The sequence below is a fragment of the Lontra canadensis genome, unplaced genomic scaffold, assembly GCF_010015895.1.
Source record: "Lontra canadensis isolate GAN:19392208 unplaced genomic scaffold, GSC_riverotter_1.0 scaffold117, whole genome shotgun sequence".
NCBI lineage: Eukaryota > Metazoa > Chordata > Mammalia > Carnivora > Mustelidae > Lontra > Lontra canadensis.
Genome location: NW_022631111.1, coordinates 2,473,534 through 2,491,781, shown reverse-complemented (window position 1 = coordinate 2,491,781; position 18,248 = coordinate 2,473,534). Strand labels below are relative to the sequence as shown.

Sequence of the window (18,248 nt, the reverse complement as noted above, 5' to 3'; positions counted from 1 at the left end):
ACAGAAAAGTGGCAAAGCTAACATCACACAAGTTAACTTTTAAATATCAAAAGATCAAGACATCACTGTAAAGCGTTTTACTTGGGTCCAATCCAATGAGCTCACAAACTAAACCATTAGAGTTTTTTCCATATTTACAGAACTCCTAGATTTTATTTTTAATGTATAAATTAAGTCAGTAGTAGGCATGAAATAAAGTGCTACTATTTAAAATTCAAGAAATCATTTCAGCTTTGAAATTTGACCTACTCTACAGGATACAAGAAAGACTGGATGATCTTGTGAACTCACCAAAGGGTTGGAAAAGATGGGAGCCAGAGAATTTCAGAACTGGATTGGTATTGGAAGGCAAAAAACTGCAACACAACTCAGGAGCAAAAGCCAAAAAAACTTCTTTTAAATAAAAGGCAAAATGGGCTCAGTCATGGCTATAGATCTGGGGAAATCAAACGTCAGCACCTCTTTGGGTTTAAGGTTGTAAACTGGGCTGACCCTCCTTGATGACTTTATGGTGATAATTTCATTTAGCAAGGTGGCATTTCAGTTAGTTTATCACAAGTAATATTTACTAAATTTTGGAAACTCTGAGGGTTGAGGGGGGCCCGATAGTAATCTTTTAACAACAGTTAAAAATAGCTAGTGAAGAAAGGTACCACCTTATAGTTGTTCAGGGTATTTACTTCAAAAAGGCTACCATAAAATGAAATTAATTAAAAAGTGGGAGGGAGGGAAGCAGGAGTCAAATAAAGGCCTCAGTGAGTCAAGTTTAACAAGTGATAATTAATAAATACTACCCTTTAAAGAGATTGTTGAACAAATTAATCATGCCTAAAAGATGGTTAAAAATGTAGGGTTTTTGTTGTTCAGCTGAATTAATAAATCCTTAAGCATCTAAGACACCACTGTTACAGGTCAGAACTGGGCTCAGTGGTCTTATCTGTCCAAGATACAGATATAAAAAGGCAAAACTATTTGTCAGTGGCCTCTATACATATTTACTGTAGTAAATTGGAGGCACAGATTTCTGGCTTCACCAAAGTCACACTTAAAACAATGTCCTCATTTGTGGCTGCCACAGTTGACAATGCCTGAGAACATTCCCTCACGGTAAACACATGCAGCAGAATGTTTACCCTCACACACAAACACCCTTCCACACTCCAGAAGTCTGCAATTATTTTACACTTAAAAATAGTAAGCACAAATTTTTCTCTTCTAGAGCTAAAACAAAACGAAGTGAAAAAGAATGTACATTATATTTGAAATATGCTTCAGTAATGATTGCTCTTGTTTATAATGAAAATTACATTTTTCTTCTAAAATTGCATTTTTTATAATGAAGTAGAATACACTCCTTTACTTTTTTTCAATCCCTTGCTGACTTTTTTAAACAAAGAGTATCCTTAGAATCAAGTCATAATTCAAATAACATTTCAAAGATACATTCATTTTTTTACAGCATGAAAGACATACAAATATTTTTTCTTTTTACACAATAAAGTAAAAGAGGTTAACAGCTTCAATCTCTTGTCCATAGAAAAATATTTTCTCTATCATTTACACAACAATAAGTAGGAAAATTCTACAGTGCTTAACTGAAACTTCTATGAGCACAAGGCTTTTAAACACTTTCATTCTTTTATTTGAAAATTTAAAAGGTTTCAGGAAGTTAAACATTAGGACTTCCAGCTAAAATTGTAGTCTTTAACTTGCAATATTACTAATACCTCTCCCTTTGCAAATTAAAAAAGAATTGTTTTTCTCTTTTATGCATTGAACCATATCTAGGCAATGGATTGCACCCCAGTAGATACTACTTATGGTTGCCCATTTAGCTTGGATTGCTAAAATAAAAATAACAATGACTATAAAACTTTAGAAATCAACAGTAAACCGCAGCAGAAAAACATACAAATAGCAGCAAATTTATAAATGGAAACAGAAATAACTATTTGGTTACCCAGGACAATTTCACAAGATTATGAAATTAAAATGTCTAATTTCTGGCTGATACAGGACTTGTTTTTGATAACGCTGAAAGGCTTACTGTACTAATTGCTACTACAAATAAATGAAGTCAGAAAATAAGAATAAATGAAATTGGTATATAACAAAAAATTGTTAAAAGCTGTAGACACTGTAAAGTAAGCTGAACCCCCCCCCTCCAAATTTTAGGGATTAATTTCATGGGCTCTTTATAAAATTGCTGAATTTATCCATAAGCAGTTAGCTTTCAAAATTCTTATTCACTAAGAATTTTATGAAACAGTTGCTATAACTTACGTTGTGATCACACTGAGATACCAATAAACCTTTGCTAACAGATCAACAATTTTGATATTTGAGAAAAATCCAGTGGGTTTTAATAACATAGCTGTTTTGCTTGGAGGAAAGAGCACACACACAAAAATGACTGCAGAAATTGTGGTTGGATAGCTAAACCAAATGTGGGAATTAAGCAATGATAATATAGTTACTCTGTTGATGTGGCATAAAAGCCAGCTGTGACATAATTCATCTTTTTCATGTCATATTATTAAGAGATGTTTATTCCAACAAATATTTACCATAATGTATTTACTCTAAGTGACTTAAATGTAAATTCACCTAAACTACAAAATAAAAGAGATGTAAACATATCCCACCTTACTGTGGTATAAATAATTTTTATGAATTCAAAACTACTTTGGCAACCTTACTATCAGAGTATCTTAAATATTCAAAACACAGGTATTAAATAGAACATTGTTAAAAATTGTTTCTTTCTTTCTTCCTGATAAGATTATAAAATAAGTAATGCTTTAATTCTACTACATGTTCATATTATGAACATAAATTATTTGATAAGTGGACATATATTCTAAACTCTAATTCTATGTTTTAAGTGCTTTTAAAAATTAGCCTTCTAATTTACATTTCGTAATGTTTTCATACTGCATGTGTATCAGCCTAAATACTTTACAAAAGCTTATGTTCTATCAGGGAAGCATGACTAGCAAACTGAGTCAGGGTCCTGATTAGGATCACCTTTTAAAACCTACTTATTTTCTAAATTAAGTGACATTTTCTAAGGTCATCATAGTTATTAAATGAAAACACTGCCTGAGTATAATTCTTGAGCTTAAACAGACTAAAATTCACAAGAATTTGTGATATCATGTATGTTGCCTAAAATAGGAGAAGGTGAGATTAGATAAAACCATTCAAGTTCCTTTCAGCTTTCAAGTTAAGAGTATTTTTAGCAGAGACAGGAGACTCGCTCAAATACCTGATTAGACCTGATCAGATGTGCTAACAGATTATAAACGACTCTATATTTAAAATAATCCTTTACCCCTGTTAGCATCAGCCTTTATGAAACATGTAAATATATAAACACACAAAAGTGTATGTTTTAATGGCTTACCATACCTTTTTAAGTTTGACCTCAGTTTTTATATATACATTTTCTCTTTACTCTTAATCAAAATAACCAACCCCTTTTCCCCTCCTACTTGTGCTAGCAGGCCACACAAAGGAAGTTATTTCTTACACTGTTTACTCAGCCTCTATTTTGAATGGATACACTTATTTAACAAATGCTACCAATTCTTCTTGTGAATGTAAAGTCTATTCCAAAATATTCCTCATGCTATGTACAGTGTTGACACAAATCTGATGCTCAATAAAATATCTGAATTGAACATGGTAAAACTATCTTAAATCAGAGAGGAAAGGTTTTCACAAACACTTCTTAGCATTTACAAAATCCCTTGATTCACCAATACCTATTTCCACTTGTGAGAAATGACTTCTAGAGTGTGTGTGTGGGGTGAGCAAACAGGGGAGTTATAGGAGAAGGAGGAGAGAAGTTTAGATACAAGGAATCTGTCATTTTATTACACAATTATTACAGTGATATGAATGGAATCTAGAACTACTTGGCATATTAAAGCTAGGATTATTCCTAGAACCCTATTTAGATTGATAAACAGGTTAAAAAATTCCTAGGTGTAATGGATGAAGTCTTATCTGATGGGTGAACAGAGAAGTATTATTAACATATCCATTTTAAGAAGCTGTGAAGTATAATTTAAATTTAAGACCCTAATGAATGTCTTTAAAAATGGATCTTTTCTCTATACATAAAAATACTGACAGAGGGTGGCTCCCAGATGAAAAATCCATGAGAAATTTAAATGTAATTCTACACTTCTAATATTTATCATTTAAATACCGGAAATAATGATTTAAAAAGGCAACAGTGCTCATTGCCAACAAATGATTAGAGTTTATCTCAGAAGTATAAACAAAACTCTAAATTAAAGATCATACCAACCATGACATTTATCAGTGTGTATCTATACAACTGTATCTTTTTATCTTTTTACTCGATGGTTGTCGTATTCTGTCCATACAGTTTAGAACAGATTTTAATTCAGGTAAAAACTGCCAAAAGTTTTTGATTATGTAGATCCCCAACATGATTTTACTTGTTCACTTTCCAACTTATCATGATGTCATACAGCAGCCTAAATTATATTTATCTGTTGGTAGAGAATAGAATGTTCAAATAAGACGATTATTTACTAATTTATACTTTCTTGGCTGTTGAAATCCAGAGATAGAATTTCTGACATAAAGATTACGTTACTTTTCTCTTAAAAAATTAAAATATTTGACTGTAATAATTTATTTGATATCTTGGCTATTAATGTTAGGGCTTAACTTCCTAAAATTTATTATTATGGATTTGGAATATTTGAAATATCATTTTGATTACCCTGAAGATTTTTAAATGTGCATTCCCCCCCATACTAAATGGCATTCCAAAACTATACAACTCTAAGTTTTATCAAGACTATACAGAAGTATTTGGAAACCACTAGGAAATTAATCAGTTTTAACCATAATCCATATAATGATGCAACGTGACATTTCAATAGGTGAACAAATTTCCACTTGTATTAAAGTTGGGCAATTTTGAAGTTCTATCTCTCTATAGACTTAAAAAAAGAAATCCCGAAGAGGAAAATACACAAATCCTTAAAGGGAATCAGATCCTCCATCAGGCTGGACAATCAAAACTCTCCATATTAACATGCTTATAACTTAACAAGTATATATAAACTGGAGTAATATAATTGTATGCAAAAAATGACAACAAAATCCTCATTTCAGTTATTGAGGGATTACATTTAGAAATAAGTCAGTAATATTTCATTCCTTGTTTGTAGTATCCTAACCCAACGGACCAGTGTGAAAAAGCCTGAAATAAACTGAATATTTTGAAGTAATAATTTAGACAGTGATAAAAATAAATCACAATGAACTGCTCTAATTTAAGCTGAAAATATGAATATGCTTAACTTTAAGGTGCATATTAGGTGTCATTTCTAAAGGTAGGGATAAAATAAATAGAAAATTTGAGTAACAAAGCATCTTTTGATTTGAGCTGCTAAACTGTAACCCTTGTCCTCAGGAAAAGGCATGAGCAGATTTTCAACAATTCACAGCAGCAGAGTGCTCACTCAGTAGAACACAAATTACCTTTTGCTTCTTGTTGTAAAATACAGGAAAACTGAGTAAGAAATAGAATTTCCATACCCTTTTTTGACTGTGTAACTCGTCATACAAGAAGCTATGTTTTAAAATGTGAACTGACTCAAAATGCATAAAAATGTAAATGTACAATATACATACATACCTCCTAGTGGGGTCAAATGAGTGCCTTTTCATTAGACATACAAGGACGTCTCAAGGCACTTAAGGGGTTAAGACACAATGCATGCATTCCTTTACAACAAGTATGTGAAGTCACATGATTTGGAATAAGCCAACCTTATGATAAATATAAGTTACATTATTAAATTCAAGAAAATGTGTAGATTCATATTTATACTTTCTATAAGATGCTGGTAAATGGACAATGTGCAGCATTTCCTGGGAAAAGCGAACTCCATCTTTCTTCTCATGGACAGCAGGTCTTTGCAGGGGGGGTATAGGGGAAGTACAGGGAGAGATGTGCTGCATCCAGAGGCAGTGTATTGGCCAATACTGAGAATGATATTGCTAAAATTTAAAGAATAAAAATCTGGCAACCAGTACAGTAATAAGTACATGAATCACTGGGAAACACCAGAGCTGACTTCTGATGTTTACTTCTTTTTGCTTTCAAGATACAGGTGTATAACAGAGATGATGAGAATTCTGAGCCTTGTTTGTGGCAATTCTACCAGAAGGGGACTGCATGGCACCACCACAAATTTCATAAATTACCCTGAACATACTCAGTTATTCACTATTTGTTCGGAGCAAAGCATGAAATAGTCTTCAAACATGGGAATTATAGATTTTGAGAGAGTGACATTTTCTTAAACATAAAGTGCAACAGTGCTGAAGTTTTCAGTTTTTGTTAGTTCTTCATTTGTTTTGTCTCGATGCCATTTCCTGCAAGCAGAATTATGGCACAGTGAATATAACAGCGGTTTTCTGACACATGTCCCAGACTTTTGTTTTCTTATTTATTTGATGATGTCGTTAAGGGTTTAACAAATCCTTCTTCATAAACTTTCAAAATAGCTTCACATACAAATCTGTATTGACTCTGAAAAACAGAAAGAATAGAATTGATCAGAAAAAGTAGAAAACAACAAAAAAGGAAAAACATCTCACTTGTTTGCTTATAAAAGGCAAATAAAACTGCACAGAGATACCATTTTTCACCAACAGAATGGTAAAAAATAAAAAAGTCTGACAACATATTTCGTTGGCAACACACTCAGACATTGCTAGTAGGGAGGTACAATACTACAGTTTGGCAGCATCTAATAAAATGACGTTAATTTACCTTTCACCCAGCAATCCCACTTCTGGGAATCTATCCAAAGATAAACAAGAAAAAGAAATTGAAAACATACATTCATAAATAAGCCTATTTGGTGCTAGATTATTTATAATAATGAAGGATAGGGACAATCCAAATGGCTATCAGGAAGGGCCTGGGTGAGTAATGAGTGCCACATTCTCACAGAGAAATATGTGGTGGAAGGCTGGGAGGGGAAGGAATGAAAGTCTACTGGGGATCACTATAAAATAAATTCCAGAATACTTGTTGTTTTTCTTTTTTAAAGATTTATTTATTTATTTATTTGACAGACAGAGATCACAAGTAGGCAGAGAGGCAGGCAGAGAGAGAGGGGGGAAGCAGGCTCCCTGCTGAGCAGAGAGCTGATGTAGGGCTTGATCCCAGGACTCTGGGATCATGACCCAAGCCAAAAGCAGAGGCTTTAACCCACTGAGCCACCCAGGTACCCCATAAAGATTTTATTTATTTATTTGAGAGAGAGCACAAGTGAGGGGAGGCAGAGGGAGAAGCAGATTTCCCGCTGACCAAGAAGCCTCATCCAGGACTCGATCCCAGGACCCTGAGACCATGACCTGGGCTGAAGGCAGACGCTTAAATGACTGAGCCACCCAGATGCTCCCCCCAATCCCCAGAATATCTTGTTCAGTCAAAATAGCACGGCAGAGAAAAGTGCACACAATATATTCTCTCTATAAAAGAAAAGGGGGCATACAAATGTCTATCTGTCTCAATATATATGTTATTAAAAAAAAGGGAAGGACAAATCATTAAAACGTGGTTTCCTATAAAGGGACAGACAGAATAGAGCACAGGAGAGGGGTAGGGACAAGATTTCATTGAATATACTTCCTTATTTTATAGATTTTATTTTGGAACCACATAAATACACTCCATAATTAGAATATTAACTTAAAAAATCTCTGTAAGTTGAAAATAACATGGAACAAATCAATGTGTCTATCTAGTTGACAACATAACCACACAGAAAGGAGCTATTTCAAGGCACTTTGTAACAGTACTACGAGTACCTCATAGACTATATTCAAAAAGTGGGAAAAAATGAAAATTCTTTTTAGTAACTATTTTGTTGGTAGCACTAGTGTTAATTTTGTTATTCTGAGACTGCTATTACAACACGTGTAATAAAACAAATGAGTATTTGTGACAGTCTAAACCTTTCATTGCTGATATTGTAGAGAACCATTATTCTTGTTAAAGATGAATGGGCATAAGATGTAAAGTAGACCATGAAAAATGCGGTCATCCTAAATTTGTACTGGAAGCATCAGTATTAACTCCTAAGTTTGTTTTTTTAACTCTGGCAATGAAAGATTTCTACAGACAGATATTAACACCAACCGAACAGCATAAAAACACCTACTGCTCAGAAGGTGGTCAATTTCTCAAAAAAAATCCCCAGTACTTTTGCGGGGAAATTATGGATTCTAAAACTGGGGGAGAAAGTACAAGCTGGGGCCTGGATATCTTTACTAATAGCAAAGAAGATAGGGTCTTGGCAAAAAAGCTTGGGAGCCAGGCTGAATAGGTTCCTGCTGGCCCAAAATGGGACAGTTTAGGCATCATTAAAAAAAAATAACTATAATGGATTGAAATATATCACATATGTTTAAATCCATGATTTCGGAATAATATCAAAACAAACCAATTATGAGGTCACCACTGGAAGAGGCAAGTGGACCAACTCATTATATTAAAAACTTATAAAGGGAAAGCCTTAATTATCTTGCTTTTCTTGTACTGCCTGTATGTACCACTTGTTAACCAACAGCTGATGAAAAGTTTCTCTTTAAAGAAAGAAGTATTAAGGTTAATAAAGACAGAGGGAATAACAGACTATCACCACTTTTCAAGCCCCATAAGTTAATGATGCAGGCACTTATCGCCCAAGGCTACTAACATCATAAAAAGAAAGACAACCAGGCATTAAGTGTCTTTTTTTTTTTTTGAAGATTTTTATTTATTTATTTGACAGAGGGATGAAGAGAGCACAAGTAGGCAGAGCTGCAGGCAGAGGGAGAGGGAGAAGCACGCTCTCTGCTGAGCAGGGAGCCCGACGTGGGGCTCAATCCCAGGACCCTTGGGATCGTGACCCGAGCCAAAGGCAGAGGCTCACTGAATGAGCCACCCAGGTGCCCCTAAGTGTCTCTTGAAAGAACAGAGTATCACCTAATTTGTTCAAGTCTATAGATCCATTTACCACTTTTAGGAAATAGAATACTCAGTTTGTTCATCAAATAAACTGCAAAAAAAAAAAAAAGAGATGAAGGAAGAAGTGATAGCTTAAAAGAGATTTAGAAGACATAAACCAATCAAAATTTTGTGAATTGTATCTGAATCCTGACTTTATACAAACGGTAAAAACAAAACCAAAAACTTGTAATGTATGATATAATCCAACAATTTAATTTCCATATGTACATATCTATCCACAGATACACACACACACACAAAACAAGATCTCAGAGAGACACTCATATATCCAGGATCATAGCAGCATTATTTACAAAACTAAAGGGTAGAAACAACCCAAAAGTCTGTTGGCAGATGAAAGGATAAACAAAATGTAGTCTATACACAATGAAGTATTTTTCAGCCTTAGAAGAAAGGAAATTCTTACAGACGCTACAACATGGATGAACCTTGAGAATATTATGCTGAGATAAGCCAGCCACAAAAAAGCAAAAACTGTATGAATCTACTTATATGAAGCACTCAGAGTAGTCAAATTCACAGAAACAGAAAGTAGAATGTTGGTTGCCAGGGACTAGGAGGAGAGGGATATGGAGAGTTGTTGTTTAATGGGCGTACAGTTTTAGTTTTGCAAGATGAAAAAGTGTTAGAGATAGGTTACCCAACAGTGTAAATATACTTAACATTACTGAACTGTACACTTAAAAATGGTTTACAGTGTGTATTTTACGATAATTAAAAACGCATTATGTGTGAATATAGATACAAAAACCTCAAGGAAAGACTAGCAAATCAAATCAAGCATCATATAAAAAAAATTATACACCATGTCCAAGATTTATCCCAGGAACACAGGTTAGTTTAACATTGAAATCAATATAATACATAACACTGATAGAAGATGAAAACCACACCATCATTTCAATAGATAAAGAAAAAGCATTTGACAAAACCGAACACATCTTCACAACGAAAACACTCAACAAACTTGTAACAGAGGGAACTTCCTCAACCTGATAAAAGGCAAACCTAACAAGACACTTAATAAGTGAAAAACTGAAAGCTATCTCCCTAAGACCAGGAATAAGACAAGAATATCTGGTTTTACCACTTTATTTACCACTGTACTGGAGGTTTTAGCCAGGCACTTGAGCAAAAAAAAAAAAAAACAAAAACAAAAACAAAACAAAACAAAACAAAAAAAAACGAAAAGGAAAAGAAAAGAAAGGCATCTAAATTGGAAAGGAAAAAGTAAACTACCTCTATTTGCAGATAACCTATTGTATATAGAAAATCCTATGGAGTCCACCTTCACACATAAAAAAAACTTTTAGAGTTAATAAATGATTTCAGCAAGGCTTCAGGACACATGATCAACACACAAAATCAATTTTATTTCTATACCCAAGCAATGTATACTCCAAAAATGAAAGAAAACATTTTCCCTTAAAATAGCACCAAAAAGACTAAAAAACTTAATAAATTTGTCAAAAGAAGTGCAAGACTTGCACACTGAAAACTATAACACATCACTCAAAAAAATTAAAGAAGACATAAATATATGAAAAGAAACTTTGCGTTCTTGGATTGGAAGATGAAATATCATTAAGATGGAAACACTCTCCAAAAAAGAGAAGTAGATTTAATGCAATCCATATCTTGCTTTTCTTGCAGAGAAAACAAACTAACTCTAAAATTTATATGGAAATGCAAGGGTCTCTGAATAGCCAAAACAGTCTTAAAAAAGAGGAACAGAGTTAGGAGAATCACATTTCTTAACTTCAAATTTTATTACAAAACTACAGTAATCAAGACCATATGATACTAGCATTAGAAAAGGCATACAGAAAAAAAAAAAAGAAAAGGCATACAGATACAAATCAATGGAAGAGTTGAAAGTATAGAAATAAAGCCTTATATCTGTGGTATATTTTGACAAGGGGCACAGAGACAAGACAGAATGGCCTTTTTCAACAAATAGAGCAGAGACAACTGGATATCCACATGGAGAAGAATAAACTTGGAACCGTACCTCAAACTATATGTAAAAATTAATTCAAAATAAATCAGACATATGTATGTGACAGTGAGACTATAGAACTCTTAGAAGAAAACAGAGGAATAAACCTTTGAGACCTTCAGTTTAGGCAATGACTTCTTAGGACACCAAAAACATATGTGATTAAAAAAATATATAAACTAGACTTCAACAAAGTTAAAAAAACTTCTGGGCTACAAATGATATAATCAAGAAAGTGAAAGAACAGCATGGAAGAAAACATTTGCAAAATAAAGATCTACAAAACACTTGTATTCAGAGAATATAAAGAAGGCAATATAAAGAAGTCTTACAGGTCAATAAAATGACAAAAAAACTGAACTGAATAAAAGGCAAGGGGCAGCTGGCTGGCTTAGTCGGTAGAGCGTATGACTGCTGATCTTAGAGTTTTTAAGTCTGAGCCCCACGTTGGGTACAGAGATTATGTAAAAATAAAATCTTTAAAAAAAATAAAATGAAGGGCATAAGATTTAGACAATTCTCAAAAGATATACAGATGAATGGCCAAAAACACATGAAAAAAATGCTTGAGATCATTAGTTACTTGGGAAAAGCAAATCAAAACCATAACAAGATACAACTTTATGTTTAGTAGGACGGCTAAAGTAGAAAAAAGACAGGGTGCCTGGCTGGCTCAGTCAGTGGAACATGTGACTCTTGATCTCCGGGTTATGAGTTTAAGACCCATGTTGGTGTAGAGATTACTTAAAGTAAAAAAACAAAAAACAAAAAAAAAAATGATAGTAACATGTGTTGACACCCAAGAAAAATGAAAACATATTCACATAGAAACATATACACAAATGTTTATGGTACCATTATTCACAATAACAAAGGAGTTGAAATGATTTAAATATCCAAGAATAGATGAATGGATAAATAAAATACAGTATATTCATACAATGGAGTATAATGCAGCAACCCACCCAAAAACAGAGAGAGAAATGAAATACTGATACATGCTACAGAATGGATCTTTAAATATTATGTTAATTAAAGAAGCCAATTACATAGAAGACCAAGCTGTATGATTTCATGCATATGAAAGGTCGAGAACAGGTAAACCTATAGAGACAGAAAATAGATTAGTGGTTGCCTTAGGGCTGGGTGGAGGGGAGGTTGGAGACTGTATCAGGGAAAACAGGTATGGGGTTTCTTTTTGAGGTGATGAAATGCTCTAATATAAGCAGTGATGACTGCAAAACTCTGTGATACACTAAAAACCAATGAATTGTACACTTTAAAAGGGTAAATTTTGTGGTATGTGACTTATATTTCAATAAAGCTGTTCTAAAATAAAAAAAGACTTAATATGAGACAAATGGAAATTTGACTACAGGTTATTTGATAATATTAAGAAATTGTTAATTATACTTATATGTGATAATGGTATTATGATTTTGTTTAGAAGTACACTCTGAAATATTTATAGACAGAATGATCTGATGTCTAGGATTTGTTTCAAATACCAGGAGAGTAGGTGAAACAATATGGTACATGTTGTTGGGTCTCAGTACTCAACATAGTGTTCTATTTTATTGTATTGTCTACTCTTGTGTATGTTTGAAATTTTCTATAGTTAAAAGCCAAAAAAACCCAAACCAAATGAAAGGCATTTCTTAGATCATATAGGTTAATTCACTTCAGTAACCTTAGTGCCACCAACAATGCTAACATTTCACGATGGCTTAATATAAAAAATAATCTTAAGGTTAAAATTTCATGATTCCCCTTTTGATTCCTGGAATGTAATTCAGAGTCTGTGTAGAATACAATAAGCTAGTAGCTTAACTTCCATGACTTTTGTTATTGTTGTTGTTGCAGCTCAAGTTCTTACATTAAAAAAGAAGGTGATTTCACCACAGCTGTTTTCATCAAGAACAGGTCTACCAGGATTCTCCAGTTGAGATGCTATTGTTCTTGGCATCCCACCCCACCTGACTAACAGATGGAAAGTTCCCCTGTACCTGCTAAGCACTCAAGAATTAATATGATAAGGTGGTACTAGCAAACAGTTTCTGTAAAAGACCAGTTAGTAAATATTTTGGGCTTTGCAAATCATATGGTGCCTGTTACAACTTCTGAACTCTGGTATTTTAGTGTGAGAGCATTCATAGACAATATGTAAACAAATGGGCATGGCTGTACTCCAATAAAACTTTATTTACAAAAACAAGTAGCAGGCCAGATTTGGCTTACAGGCAATATTCGCCAACTCCTGTGCTAGGGATTATTGGCTCTTGTCAGGGAATTAAAAAGAAAAAAATATGGTTTGCCATATACACTGATAACAAAAATCATCATGTTGAGAATACACATATGTACATGAAGTGCAATACTTACAGGTGTCTGGATCATCATGGCTCGTTGATCTCTCATTGTTCTTACAATGTCTAGTGGATAAACTGGTTGATTGCATTCAATGAGACACATGGCTGTTTCCATAGTAATAAGAACCCCAGTTCTTCCAATTCCAGCACTAAAAAAGACAAATAAGGGGCAGTCTCATTGGTACTATTCTGTTAAACTTCTTGTGGCTTTTGTGCTGTACATTAAAGTACTGAGATACAACAGAAGAATTACTTTATTTTTTTCAATTAGCAGTAATTGTGCCTTGGATAAACCTCATTGGCTACGATACTGCCATTGCGCAAAGCTTATTATTTTATTTATTTTAAAGACTCCATTTATTTTAAAGACTCCATATTTTACAGACAGAGATCATAAGTAGGCAGAAAGAGGGGGAAGCAGGCTTCCCGCTGAGCAGAGAGCCCAATGCAGGGCTTGATCCCAGGACCCTGAGATCATGACCTGAGCTGAAGGCAGAGGCTTAACCCACTGAGCCACCCAGGTGCCCTAATAATATGATTTTAATTAAAAGTTTTATACTATAAAAGTAGAAAGCCAACTAAAAAATACTTTGTGAAATTGAAACACATTTTATACTTAATACAGATTAAATGGTTTGTATCTACCCCTTTCCCACTTTAGTTGTAAAAATGTTACTGTAAAATTACGCTTCAGTTTTTAAAATCCGAACAAGGTATATACACTTACTGGAGCAGCCTCTCTTTAAAATGCAAAATAACAGGGCACCTGGGTGGCTCAGTCATAAGTGGCTGACTTTGGCTCTGGTTATGATCTCAGGGTCCTTGGATGGAGCACCACATCGGGCTTCCCACTCTGTGGGGATTCTGCTTGTCCCTCTGCCCCTCCCCCTGCTTGCACTCTTTCTCTCAAATAAAGAAAATCTTAAAAAAAAATAAAATTCAGGACGCTTGGGTGGCGCAGTTGGTTAAGCGTCTGCCTTTGGTTCAGGTCATGATCCCAGGGTCCTTGCTCAGAAGGGAGCCCACTTCTCCCTCTGCCTGCTGCTCCCCTTGCTTGTGCTTTCTCTCTCCTCTTGAAAAATATGCAAAATTAAAAAAAAAAAGCAAAATAATAAAATTACAATAATAAATCATTAACAAATGTACAAAAGACAGTATTTTCCACACTCAAATCAGTTTTTAAAAGCAAATCTAATTTTTATTAAGTTTTATAATGGGATAGTCAAGAACAACTTTTTGAAGTATTCTCTGTGAACAAAATAGCTATAGTAGCTGTTGGGAACTTAGAATAATAAATGGCCAAATGTGTTAATCAATCCCGCCTTGTTGCCTCTCAGACATTTTTCTTTTTTAAAGATTTTATTTATTTATTTATGAGAGAGATGCCTCTCAGACATTTTTCTTTTTTAAAGATTTTATTTATTTATTTATTTGAGAGAGAGAGAGAGAGAGAGAGAGAGACAGAGATCACAAATAGGCAGAGAGGCAGGCAGAGGGGGAGGGGGAAGCAGGCTCCCTACTGAGCAGAGAGCCCGATGTCAGGATCAATCCCAGGACCCTGAGATCATGACCAGAGCCAAAGGCAGAGGCTTAACCCACTTAGTCACCCAAGCACCCCTACCTCTCAGATATTTGGTCTACAATCTGTTTTGATGATTTGAAAGTCTGCTGTTAAAAAGTGCTGGGAAGGGGCACCTGGGTGGCTCAGTGGGTTAAAGCCTCTGCCTTCGGCTCAGGTCATGGTCTCAGGGTCCTGGGATCGAGCCCCGCATCGGGTTCTCTCTGCTCAGCAGGGAGCCTGCTTCCCCCTCTCTCTCTGCCTGCCTCTCTACTTGTGATCTCTCACTGTCAAATAAATAAATAAAATCTTTAAAAAAAAAAAAGTGCTGGGAAGTTTAAGGATGAGGAGATACCTTTATTTCTTCAGAGGCATCAATACAGCTTCTGAATAAATCACTCTAATAACAGAAGTGGCTAGAATAAGGATAATTTCAGTTTTCCAATCTGAGTTATAGGAGTGAAGGCTGGAGTCACTGTATCTAGCTGTTTAGAAGGTAGAGTATGAAAGGAAGAAAGGACAGCCTACGCTGTTCACCTGGAGCTCTTGGGAGTGGCCAGTCCGAGGGAGAGGAGATGACTTAACAAATGTCCTGGGATGGGCCACAGCGTGGGTTGTAGTAGTACACTGTGAGGAGGAAATCTAAACCTTAGGCTGCAACTGAATGCCTAAAATATTGGACTTCATCAAATCTAAGCTACCATCCATTGTAAGACACCCAGTGTCTGAGATGTTAAACTATGAAAAAGAAAAGCTTCTAAGAATCAGTCAATGAAGTATTATTTTTACTTTTTATGATAAAGATTCTGACAATCACATGTTGGAACATACCCTTAGCCTTCTAGCTTCAGATCATAGCTTTGGGTTCCCTCTAATTACCACAGTGAGGATCACAAGTTAAGGGCAAAATAAAATACCCATTCCCTTTTAAAAGTGACTTACCAGGTCAACTATTCAATCATAAAAAAGAAAACAGCATACCTGCAATGAACAACAATAGGTTCTTCCTTGCCAGCCCTCTTATTTCGTACATGACAAACAAAATCCAGAAAGTCACTTGAATCATCAGGAACTCCATGGTCAGGCCAGGCTATGTACTGAATCTGAGTGAGTTGACGACTCTCATTTTTCTAAGTGTAAATGAAAAATTACGCACCTTAACTTACGAATTACCTTTAAAATATAAATATTCGTGTTTTTTTAATTTTAGAAGAAAAGCAAAAGAAACTACTCCCAGTACCCCCTAAAAAGTAATGTATAACTTCAATAAAACCCAAAATTTCAATGAAAAAGAAACTATTTTATAGAAACAGTTGTGTCTATTAATTGACAGCTACTCTTTGTATCACTACTCTTCTTACAACTCAATTTCTGCATTTGTATTTTTCAGATGAGAAGCAAATAAATAGGCAAAAACAAGTTAAGATACAGAGAAATGTTTAAAGAAAACTAAAAAAGTGTTAGGTGAGCAAAAATTGCAGGGAAAATTTTTTTAACAAGCGAAGTTGGGCTAATTCTAAAAAGCACCTGAAATAATGAAGATTAAGAAAATAAAATCTCAAAATAAATGTAGATTAAAAACTGGAGACCACAAAAACACAAAGTCAAATCAAGGCTTAATTATTTTTTGGAAGCCAAGAATCAGTAAAATAGAGAAAGGTACTACTGAATGTATATATCTTGGTTTAAATATTGACTCTGCTGGTTAAGGCACTTAATATTTCAGAGCCTTATTTTCTTCAACTGAAAAACAAAATAACATCTATACATCACAGGGATAGTGTTATGTTGAAAGGATTCTATGAGAGGACCTCTAAATCACCCAATCAGCTGTCTGGAACCATATTCTCAAAAACTGGTAGCTATGGTCATTCAACACTATGAAATCTGGTTACTGTCATTTACATTGAAGGAGGGTTCCAAAAAAGACCAGTAAAGTACAAGGTAATTAAGAAAAGGACTAATGAATGAATTCCTAAAGAGACTCAGTATAACTTGATGACTAATTTTTCAGAATCCTGTGTAATGAATTGAAGGTATCTAATACAGACTGCCTTTGATTATTACTGTTAACAAAAGAAATTAATGGTATCAATAACTGTAAGACTGGGTAATGTTAAATGGATATTTATTATGTTCTGGGGTATGTCTGTCTGTTTATCCATCTACGTATCTATGTATTTGGTATGTAAAGAAATGTATTTTCCCAACTGTATTTGTCTCAAACTTTAAAAACTAATTTGTGTCTTGGCATAGTTTGCAAAGTACTTAGCGTTTACAAAGAAAAGCCACTGTAAGTTTATAAACTGCCATGGGTAACCTATTGGTGGAGCATAAAGAAATTACACTGAAGATATAAGTATTATTTTGTAGGGCCAATATACAGCCTTTGATACCCATTTGGGAAAATGAAGAAATATCTTATTGATTTATCTTGTTACACTGGACCATGAGCTAGCTACACAAGCCCTAAATCCATTCTGATGGAATCTCTAGTTCTTAAGATTTCAAAAATTTAATTTTTTATTTCTTGTAACTTTGCTTTATTCAATGCCAGATTCCTTTATTATAAATCTCCACAACTTCTGATTCCTTCCCTTTGGGTCAGTAAAGCTCTGTCTTGCTGGGCTCCTTTATTCATACTCAGGGAAGTGCAGTGGGATGGGGAGGGGAATATGAAGCTTTCATTTCCAAAGGCTAACCATAGATGGGACAGGCATGGGTATTCAAAGTGTGTGCTATTTGCTCTTCTTTAGCAATTACTTTTTCTTCTTCTAACCCCCTTCAAAACCAAAGGTGACAGGGGAATATCTAGCTGCAAGCAGTGAAAGTGGAATGTACTGTCTTAACAGCCTGACAAGACTGACAACATGCCATGCTCTTCACTCATCTTCCAACTGAGTTACTAAGCCATCATTTACTAATCAGTTTCCATTTCTGGCTCTGGATTTGGAAGCCAAAGAGGAGTGACTCAGGTGGCAGTAGAAACTAACAATTACGAAGCTATAATCTGCTGTCAGAAGATCGTGCCTACAATCATTTCCTTCTTAATACTGGGGAGACTGTGAGATTGCACTCCTTTATCCTTTTACAAAAAGGACAATAATTTGATAATGCTCAATTATTCTTTGTATTTCCACAGACGTACTCAAATACTTTATTGATATTACTGGCAGGAAGAAATCAAACAAAACCCTGGCACAGTTTCTATGAATAGGCAAAATAAGAAGAGTAATAAGTATT

At 34.5% G+C, this 18,248-nt stretch overlaps 1 protein-coding gene and 1 pseudogene across 6 annotated transcripts in view; both read right to left on the bottom strand.

The window, feature by feature from the left end:
• Positions 1 to 6,489: 6,489 nt before the first annotated feature.
• The window catches only part of PTPN4 (protein tyrosine phosphatase non-receptor type 4), a 207,872-nt gene continuing 196,113 nt past the window's right edge, over positions 6,490 to 18,248 (bottom strand). For 4 of the 6 annotated variants that reach the window (XM_032840890.1, XM_032840892.1, XM_032840895.1 and 1 more), the window contains 3 exons: positions 15,987 to 16,135; positions 13,461 to 13,596; positions 6,490 to 6,586 (listed from right to left, as the gene is read on the bottom strand). In XM_032840890.1, the coding sequence (XP_032696781.1) occupies positions 6,500 to 6,586; positions 13,461 to 13,596; positions 15,987 to 16,135 (372 nt within the window). In that variant the 3' untranslated portion in view covers positions 6,490 to 6,499. Of the gene's footprint in view, positions 6,587 to 12,085; positions 12,183 to 13,066; positions 13,358 to 13,460; positions 13,597 to 15,986; positions 16,136 to 18,248 lie in introns of those variants that run through there. The other 2 variants (XM_032840891.1, XM_032840893.1) reach the window with 2 other exon arrangements.
• Positions 13,656 to 13,775, bottom strand: LOC116857095 (annotated as a pseudogene).